The sequence below is a fragment of the Palaemon carinicauda genome, chromosome 17 (genome assembly GCF_036898095.1).
Source record: "Palaemon carinicauda isolate YSFRI2023 chromosome 17, ASM3689809v2, whole genome shotgun sequence".
Classification (NCBI taxonomy): Eukaryota; Metazoa; Arthropoda; class Malacostraca; order Decapoda; family Palaemonidae; genus Palaemon; species Palaemon carinicauda.
Genome location: NC_090741.1, coordinates 61,680,364 through 61,691,315, shown reverse-complemented (window position 1 = coordinate 61,691,315; position 10,952 = coordinate 61,680,364). Strand labels below are relative to the sequence as shown.

Below are 10,952 nucleotides of genomic sequence, written 5' to 3'. Positions count from 1 at the left end.
CTAAGTTAAAGGGTCGGTTGCCTTGATGAAACATCTCCAGCTATTTCTCCACATCTTCCTCCAACTCATCCATACCATGTGACCCTTAACCTCCTTTTTGACCTTTTGACCCCAAACGGGTTCCACATACTCACTCTTCAGTCACTCCCCAACACCAGATCTTAATATTTGTCCATATTATCTCAACGTTAACTCTCTTAACATCATTATTATTAATGTTATCATTATTGCTAGCCAAGCTACAACCATAGTTGGAAAAGCAAGATGCTATAGTAGATAGTAGTTTGGCTAGGGCAACAGCCACCAGTTGAGATACTACCGCTAGAGAGTTATGAGGTCTTTCGACTGGCCAGACAATACTATATGGGATCCTTCTCTCTGGTTACAGATCATCCCCCCCCCCACACGCACACTGAATAGTCTGGCCTATTCTTTATATATTATCCTCTGTCCTCACACCTGACAACACAGATTACCAAACAGATCTTCTTCACCCGAGGGGTTAACTACTGCACTGTAATTGTTCAGTGGCTACTTTCCTCTTTACTTACGGTAAGCAGATCTAGGAGAAGGACACTCCAAAATCAAACCATTGTTCTCTAGTCTTGGGTAGTGCAATAGCCTCTGTACCATGGTCTTCCGTTGTCTTGAGATAGAGTTCACTTGCTTGAGAGTACACTCGAGCACTTTTCTTACACTATTTTCTTTTCCTTTTTCCTTTCCTCACTTGGCTATTTTCCCTGTTGGAGCCCTTGGGCTTATAGCATTCTGCTTTTCCAACTGGGGTTATAGCTTAGCAAGTAATAATAATAATAATAATAAAAATAATAATAATAATATAAAAAGAAATAAGGAAATAAATAAACGATTTGAGAAAAAACTAACAAAAGAATATTTTAAAAACAATAGATATGTCATATCAAAACTATAAAAAGACTTATGCCAACCGGTTTAACTGTAGAACATAAATCGTTTTCAGTATTTGACTTTCTTTTCGCCACATACTACACTTACCACTAGTAACCATTTCTCCCAAGGATTCCAGACCACTTTCACCCTCAGCTCTTCACTCTCACTCTAGCTTAAAACTAGATCTCAATATTTGAAACTGCCTACCAGTTTTAACATATGCTTCTTCTCTCTTTTATAAATAGCCTGTCACCTCCTTACTTGCCAGACACTATAACCTCAGTTTTACCAGTATTCGAGAGGTCTCTGCCCCACTCAAGTTTTTATGACGACCCACACACCATTGCAGCTGTCATAAGTTACAAGCAATGCAACCAGCTTTTGATTTAACAAGTCAATTTACCAGGAATCATTTATTCTTATGGTCACTTCTTGCAAAATGTATAGTTCAGAAGTGGTGTCCAAACAACCACACCACACGGTGAATTACAGTTGTATGTCAAAGTGTAATTTCAAAAAATATTTGCTAAATATTGACATCTAACAATTGCAGACGTCACCATAACATTGCAAAAAGCGAGCTAAAGACTTCTTGATGTTAACTTTACTTAATCGTACTCTTCAACCTTTCTATTTCACCATAATATTGCATAAAGCGAGTTAAAGATTTCTTGATGTCAACTTTATTTAATCGTACTCTTCAACCTTTCTAATTCACCATAATATTGCATAAAGCGAGTTAAAGACTTCTTAATGTTATCTTTACTTAATCATACTCTTCAACCTTTCTATTTCACCATAATATTGCGTAAAGCAAGTTGCAGACTTCTTGATGTTAACTTTACTTAATCGTACTCTTCAACCTTTCTACTTAACCATAATATTGCGTAAAGCGAGTTAAAGACTTCTTGATGTCAACTTCACTTAATCGTACTCTTCAACCTTTCTATTTCCCCATAATATCGTGTGAAGCGAGTTGAAGACTTCTTGATGTCAACTTCACTTAATCGTACTCTTCAACCTTTCTAATTCACGATAATATTGCGTAAAGCAAGTTAAAGTCTTCTTGATGTTAACTTTGCTTAATCGTACTCTTCAACCTTTCTACTTAACCATAATATTGCGTAAAGCGAGTTGCAGACTTCTTGATGTTAACTTTACTTAATGGTACTCTTCAACCTTTCTACTTGACCATAATATTGGGTAAAGCGAGTTAAAGACTTCTTAATGTCAACTTCACTTAATCATACTCTTCAACCTTTCTATTTCACCATAATATTGCGTAAAGCGAGTTGCAGACTTCTTGATGTTAACTTTACTTAATCGTACTCTTCAACCTTTCTACTTAACCACAATACTGCGTAAAGCGAGTTAAAGACTCTTGATGTCAACTTCACTTAATCGTACTTTTCAACCTTTCTATTTCCCCCTAAAATCGTGTAAAGCAAGTTGAAGACTTCTTGATGTTAACTTCACTTAATCGTACTCTTAAACCTTTCTAATTCACCATAATATTGCGTAAAGCGAGTTAAAGACTCTTCATGTCAACTTTACTCAATTATACTCTTCAATCTTTCTATTTCACCAAAATATTGCGTAAAGCGAGTTAAAGACTTCTTGATGTTAACTTTACTCAATCGTACTATTCAACCTTTCTATTCCACCATAATATTGGGTAAAGCGAGTTAAAGACTTCTTGATGTCAACTTCACTTAATCGTACTCTTCAACCTTTCTAATTCACCATAATATTGCGTAAAGCGAGTTAAAGACTTCTTGATGTCAACTTTACTTAATCATAATTTTCAACCTTTCTATTTCACGACAATATTGCGTAAAGCGAGTTAAAGACTTCTTGATGTTAACTTTACTTAATCATACTCTTCAACCTTTCTACTTAACCATAATACTGCGTAAAGCGAGTTAAAGACTTCTTGATGTTAACTTTACTTAATCATACTCTTCAACCTTTCTATTTCACCATAATATTGCGTAAAGCAAGCTAAAGACTTCTAGTTGTTAACTTTACTTAATCGTACTGTTCAACCTTTCTATTTCACCATAATATTGCGTAAAGCGAGTTGCAGACTTCTTGATGTTAACTTTACTTAATCATACTCTTCAACCTTTCTACTTAACCATAATACTGCGTAAAGCGAGTTAAAGACTTCTTGATATCAACTTCACTTAATCGTACTCTTCAACCTTTCTATTTCCCCCTAATATCGTGTAAAGCGAGTTGAAGACTTTTTGATGTAAGCTTCACTTAATCGTAATCTTCAACCTATCAAATTCACCATAATATTGCGTAAAGCGAGTTGAAGACTTCTTGATGTCAACTTTACTCAATTATACTCTTCAATCTTTCTATTTCACCATAATATTGCGTAAAGCGAGTTAAAGACTTCTTGATGTTAACTTTACTCAATCGTACTATTCAACCTTTCTATTCCACCATAATATTGGGTAAAGCGAGTTAAAGACTTCTTGATGTCAACTTCACTTAATCGTACTCTTAAATCTTTCTATTTCACCATAATATTGCGTAAAGCGAGTTAAAGACTTCTTGATGTCAACTTTACTTAATCATACTTTTCAACCTTTCTATTTCACGACAATATTGCGTAAAGCGAGTTAAAGACTTCTTGATGTCAACTTCACTTAATCGTACTCTTCAACCTTTCTAATTCTCCATAATATTGCGTACGGCGAGTTAAAGACTTCTTGATGTTAACTTTATTTAATCATACTCTTCAACCTTTCTATTTCACCATAAAATTACCTAAAGCGAGTTAAAGACTTTTTGATGTGAACTTTACTTAATCGTACTCTTCAACCTTTCTATTTCACAGGCAGGAGCCAGCACGTGGAAGACGCACTTCCTAAGGATGAATGGATACACTAAACCCATAGAGAATCCACACACGGAATGGGCCCACAGATTGGTGAGAGCTAGGTGAGCGACAGTCAGTACCCTTAGGGTACATAATATAATACTTTGCCATTTTCTACAAATATGTACTAAGTAGCTCTTCTAGAAGGATACTGCAAAATCAAAGCATTGTTCCCTAGTCTTGGGTAGTGCCATAGCCTCTGTACCATGGCCTTCCATTGTCTTGGATTAGATTTCTCTTGCCTAAGGGTACACTCGGCCATGCTATTCTATCATATTTTTCTTCATCTTGTTTTTTTAAGTTTTTATAGTTTACATTTGAAAGATATTTAATGTTGTTACTATTCTTTAAATGATTTTTTTTTTATTGTTTATAGCTTCTCTTGTAGTTTGTCTATGTCCTCGTTTCCTTTCCTCACTGTGCTATTTTTCCTTGTTGAAGCTCTTGGGCTTATAGCATCTTGCTTTTCCAACTAGGGTTATAGCTTAGCTTATAATAATAATAATAATAATAATAATAATAATAATAATAATAATAATAATAATAATAATGAAAAGTAGAGGGGAAAGATAAACATAATATCTCCAGTACTTTTTGTTGACTTCCAGGCAAGTCTTACAACGTCAACAAGTCGCCGAAGTACTGAATTCGCCGTCAATCACCAGATTTATCTCTGTCCGCCACCCAATAAGCCGTATGATCTCCGCCTACAACAACAAGTTTGACTACGGACGGGTTCATGTGCCCAGTAAGGGCTTGGGTGGGACGTAAGTTCCTTGATTTATAGACTGATTTAATGTTGTATACTGATGGTATTACCCTGGGTGACTTATAATAAAGTATGCTTGAGATTTATTTTTATAGATGGGTAACGTGATATTAGTTGATTTGTTATGATTGACAGAATATTTCAGTCTTTTGTATCATCTTTGGCTATTATTATTTATTTCAGCAATTTAATGGGGCATGGTTTAATTATAAATCTCTTCGACATGCACTACACTGAACTAAATGGAAAAAACTCACAACACACACACACACACACACACACATATATATATATATATATATATATATATATATATATATATATATATATATACATATATATATATATATATATATATATATATATATATATATATATACACATATATACATACATTCACGCCGTCCTTAGACGTTGTTAGTCCACTGCAGGACAAGGCCTCAGGAGCCATATCCCTCCACACACGTCTGTTTATGGTCTTTCTATGACAGTCTATCCACACAAATTTTCCTACCTCATCAATCCATTGCCTTCACTTTCTTCCCCTGCTTCGTTAGCAAACTTTAGGGACCACTTCTGTTATTCTTAATGTCAATCTATTCGTTGTCATCCTCATTACATGTCCTGCCCATGTCCATTTCTTTTTCTTACATATTGTTAGAACATCCTCTACTTTAGTTTGTTCTCGTGACCATGTTCTTTTACTGGCTCTTAGTGTCATTCCCATCATTAGTTTTTCTATAGTTCTTTCAGCTGTTACAAGCTAATGTTCTAAGGCTGCAGTAACGCTCCGAGTTTCTGATGCATAAATTAATACCGGTAGAACCATATGACTAAATAGTTTTCTTTTTAGAAAAAGTGGCATTTTAATTTTCATATAATTTTGTTTACCAAATAATCTACATACCATGCTTATCCTTCTTTTAATTTCGGTCTCGTGTCCCGGGGAAACACTTACTGTCTGTCCTAAGTATGTATATTCATTAACAATCTCTAGAGGTGTGTCCATATGTCTTGTTTGATGTCACTGCATTTTCAATGTACGTCATCTTAGTTTTACTCATCCATTTTCAATCCTACAGTTCTGCTTTCTCTATTCAAGTCTTCTATCATCTTTTGTAATTCCTCCCATGATTCACTAAATAGAACTACTATGTCATCTGTAAGTCTTAAGTCTTTTAGTTTGTTTATTGTTTTGGAAAGTTCTGCCAATTCTATTTCATCTCTTGGATTTTACCCTCATTTCCAGTCTTTTCTTCATTATGTTTTTGGTCTTTTCTGATAGCTTTCGTTGATTTTGTATAAGAACATTTTCACCAATCTCTAGTGATGATTGCAATACAAATTTTGGTAATTTGGTAATCAATTTTCTTTACATGCTTCCATTTCATCATTTGGCTGGAAGCACCTAACCAAACCAATTAATCACCTCGTTTGCACTGATGACCTTATTGAGGAGCCAATCTAGTAAATACATAAGAGGTTTAAATGGTAGGAATGACCTCTATGAATTTATGTGAAGAAAGCCTACTACAAAAGAATTTTCATTCTCCCTCCTTACCATAATTCACAATGTCAATAAAAAATATTTAATTTACAAATAGTTAACCAAGATTAAGTCTATTCAAACACTTTTATTTAGAGCATATTCCTTATGTTCGAACTGGCATAACTTCCATTAGGAAGTTTCATTTTTATAAGGCTATTTTACATATGATTGTTATCATTCACACCTTGATGACAAAATTAATAATAAATTTCTTTATGATATTTTTCAGCCTGAATATGAATGTCCTGATGTTCCCAAATAACTAGTGTATGTATCATTGCCATATGAAAAACATACCGAGCTTACCACAGCCCTCGGCACTCTGTATCCATATGTCAATTCTAAGTTTATATTTAAAAAAACAAAATTTAAATATTGGCAGACTTTTCAGGTTCAAAGACACCCTCCCGGAGTCGATGTGGTCCTTCGGTGTTTACTAGTATACTTGTCTAAAATGTAATTTTGGGAAACTATAAACAAAAATTATATCATTAATTTCTAATGTAAAAATAATTTCGTATTTGGCGTAGCCCTGATGATAGGAATGGAATCTCGAAATGTTGATAAGTGGAATTATATATATATATATATATATATATATATATATATACATACATATATACATACATATATACATACATATATATACATATATATATACATATATATACACATATATTCAAACAGTGTATATATATATATATATATATATATATATATATATATATATATATATATATATATATATATATATACACACAACGATCAGTCACCTGTGGTAGGTCGACAGTCCCGGTGGATCGGGGAGAAAGGAATTCCAAAATCAAGCCCAAGGACTCGCTTACAACTGGATGGTTAACAAACCCCTAATTTCTTTAAAAATGAAACGCATATACAGAACAAGGTCAAAAGAATATAAAAGGTCAAATCACCACTCATTGCTGACGCAGGTGAGCAGGGCTTATGACCAAATCACACCAATATTGTCCTAGTAGTGACGTCATTATTAGGAACAGCTCTCTCTCTCTCTCTCTCTCTCTCTCTCTCTCTCTCTCTCTCTCTCTCTCTCTCTCTCTCTCTTATTTTGTCAGTCCATTTTTTATATATCAACTGCCTGTCTCTTTGAGGGTTATGGGCACAGGAGCTGAGTAATTTTAATTTAGTTTCCCACTTTATGACATAGGAAACAGCAGATGTATTACTTGAACACCTGCTAGACCAATACAGTCCACTACTTATTGTCTTTATCATCAATGCTATCAAATTGAAAGTACAACCTTATTTGAAGAACAGCCAATTCAAATCTAAAACTTCTCTCCCTCAGGATCCCATACATAAAATCTATCATGGAGATGGAAGGCACCGAGTTTCATGAGGATCAGCCAGTGATGGTCACCTTCCGGCAGTTCATCAACTTGATTCTCTACCAAAAGGTTATTTTCTTGAGATAATGTTTTAGCTTTTCAGCTTTTAATTACCTAATATTTATTCTGCGAGCTAACATCTACATCTAAATACTTTTTCTGGCTTTGAAATGCATAGAATAAGTATGCACGCGTAAATGTAGCAAGTACAATGTTCCTTTTGAAATGTTTGTCTATATTCTGTATAGTCATGTCTTCAGAGAGAGAGAGAGAGAGAGAGAGAGAGAGAGAGAGAGAGAGAGAGAGAGAGAGAGAGAGAGAGAGAGAATTACATTAATTCGGAAGATGTGGAAAAGGTCTAAAATGAGAGAACAAAATTCAATTTTAATTCCATTTTATAAGTCAAATACCCTAGCTAGGGTCAGAAATTAAATGCTAGGCATTAAATAGGTTCAAGTGACTATATAAATCTTCCATTATGCTTAGTAGTCTGTGGCTGGGTATCATCAATCACAATCTACCTGTGACAGGTCGTGTGACCAGTAGTCTGCAAACTTTCATTAGCTAAAATCCGACTAGTCGTAGACACAGTCGGCTAACTATAATTAGCTAAAATTGGATAAGTTGAGGACACAGAGAAGTATAATGAGCTAGAATAATATTAGTCTTGGACAGTCAGCAATCTATAATCAGCTAGATAGTGACTAGTTGTGGGCACAGTCAGTGAATTATAGTGAGCTAGCATGCTACTAGTCATGGACACAGTCGGCAAACTATAATTACCTAGAATACGATTAGTTGTGGACACAGTTGGCAAACTACAATGAGCTAGAATGCAACTAGGAGTGGATACAGTTGGTGAACTATAATGAGCTAGGATGCGATTAGTCACGGACAAAGTTGGCAAACTATAATGAGCTAGAATGCGACTAGTCCTGGATACAGTCGGTGAAATATAATGAGCTAGAATGCAACTAGTCGTAGATACAGTCGGTGAAATATGAGCTAGAATGCAACTAGTCGTAGACACAGTTGGCAAACTATAATGAGCTAGAATGTGACTAGTAGTAGATACAATGAACGAACTTTGAGCTAGAAGGTGACTAGTCGTGGGCACAGTCGGCAATCTATAATGAGCTAGAACGCGACTAGGCATGGACAGAGTCGACATACTATTATTCGCTAGAATGAAACTAGTTGTGGACGCAGTTACCGAACTATAATTAGCTAGAATGTAACTAGTTGTGGACAGTTGGTAAACTATAATGAGCTAGAATGCAACAAGTCGTGGATGCCGTCGTTGAACTATTATGAGGTAGAACGTGACAGGTTGTGGACACAGATGGTAAACTAGAATGAGCTAGAATGCAAATAGTCGTGGATAGTCAGCGAAATATAATGATCTAGAATGTGACTAGTCGTGGACACAGTCAGCAAACTATAATGAGCTAGAACGTGACTAGTCGTGGACACTGTTGACGTACTATAATTTGTTAGAATGCGACTAGTTGTGGACACAGTTGGAGAACTACAATGAGCTAGACTGCGATTAGTTGTGGACACAGTTGGAAAACTATAATGAGCTAGAACGTGACTAGTCGTGGACACAGTCGTTGTACTATAATTAGCTAGAATGCATTTAGTTGTGGACACACAGGGCGAACTATAATGAGTTAGAATGCTGCTAGTCGTAGACACCGTCAGTAAACTATAATGAGCTAGGATACTGATAGTCGTAGTCACCGTCAGTAAACTATAATGAGCTAGGATGCAGCTTAGTCGTAACCACAGATGGCAAATCATAATAAGATCGAATGCTAATAGTCTTGGACAGTCAGCGAACTATCATTAGCTAAAATGTGACTAGTTGTAGACACAGTCGACGAACTATAGTTAGCTAAAAAAGTGACCACTTGTGGGCACAATGTGTTAATTAGGTATTCCATGTCTACCTTTGGGACCATAAAGTGCTGCTAGTCAGAGAGCAGATCCGGGACAAAACACCATCAGATGACCATTGGCGATAATTCAGCTCCATACCATTCTACAGCGATGCGAACTCCTGTGCGACCTAAACAAATTCCATTTCTTTTAATTTCGAGCTCTCCTGGAAAAGAGCCTAGAAGAAGCCAATAACCAATTAGTCTTAAAATTTCAAAATATTCTTTAAATTTGTATTTCTATCACCTCTTACATAACCAAGGTCTTAAATATTAAGTGTTCCTAATTGCCTCAATAACTTCTTACAGACCAAAGGACTTAAAAAAATCAACAATCACTGGAGACCTCAGTACAACCTGTGCTATGCCTGTTCTGTCCCCTACGACTACATAATCAAGCAGGAGACGTTTGATGAGGATCTCCAGTACCTGACTGACAAGTTAAATATAACCGAGGTCAAGGTCAGCCTCAAATCAAACAGCTTCGCCAAATCGAACAAGACCTACGAAGATCACTTCAGAGATATACCCAAGGACCTAATCAAGAAGATCTTAAATCTTTATAGGCTTGATTTTCTCCTATTTGGGTATGAGGTGCCAAAGTTCTTCAAAGATCTCTTACCACCTCAGAGATAGTAATCAGATGTAGTTTTAGAGTTTTAACACGGGGGTCAAATATGTTTTGATGATGTAAAAATATATTGAAACCAGCATTTACGTGATCAAATGTGATTTTGGATTTTGTGAGTTTTATCTAAACACAATGGCAGATGTATTTAGAAAATAAAATATATTTCAAGACAACAAAGATTGTGCCATAATAGTTGTCAAGTACACTTGAAAATAACTAACGAGTGTATTAAAAGACAGTAATCTATATAACTAAAACATGAATTAACTAAAACGGTAATCAAATGAGTAATTGTACTTGAAGATATGTATCAAGTTTACCTAAAGAAAATAATTATTTGCATTTTGAAATTCAAAGATAGTGACCATGAGTATTCAAATAGAATAGTCACAAATTTGTAAATGAGTACAAATACTGACAATAGTAAAATTTATCTAAAAGGTAGTCAAGTATATTTATTCTTGCCTGTCTTCAGATTTTACTCTTATCTACGTCTCCTCTCAGTCCTGTCGATGCCCTTCCTTTCTCCGGCAGCAAGTCATGATTTGCCCTTCTGAACTCCTTTATCTCCTCTCAGTCCTCTCGTAGCCCTTTCTTTCTCCACCAGCAAGTCATGATTTTCTCTTCTGAACTCCTTTATCTCCTCTCAGTCCTCTCGTAGCCCTTCCTTTCTCCAGATGGAAGTCCCGGTCTTCCCTTCTGAACTCCTTTATCTCCTCTCAGTCCTCTCGTAGCCCTTTCTTTCTCCAGCAGCAAGTCATGATTTTCTCTTCTGAACTCCTTTATCTCCTCTCAGTCCTCTCGTAGCCCTTCCTTTCTCCAGATGGAAGTCCCGGTCTTCCCTTCTGAACTCCTTTATCTCCTCTCAGTCCTCTCGTAGCCCTTTCTTTCTCCAGC

At 35.6% G+C, this 10,952-nt stretch overlaps 1 protein-coding gene across 1 annotated transcript in view; it reads left to right on the top strand.

The window, feature by feature from the left end:
* LOC137656105 (carbohydrate sulfotransferase 11-like) overlaps positions 1-10,480 on the top strand; it is a 13,771-nt gene extending 3,291 nt beyond the window's left edge. The window contains exons 2-5 of the mRNA XM_068390280.1: positions 3,761-3,864; positions 4,411-4,569; positions 7,445-7,553; positions 9,734-10,480. Coding sequence (XP_068246381.1) covers positions 3,761-3,864; positions 4,411-4,569; positions 7,445-7,553; positions 9,734-10,060 — 699 coding nt within the window. The 3' untranslated portion in view covers positions 10,061-10,480. The remainder of the gene's footprint in view (positions 1-3,760; positions 3,865-4,410; positions 4,570-7,444; positions 7,554-9,733) is intronic.
* Positions 10,481-10,952: the final 472 nt, after the last annotated feature.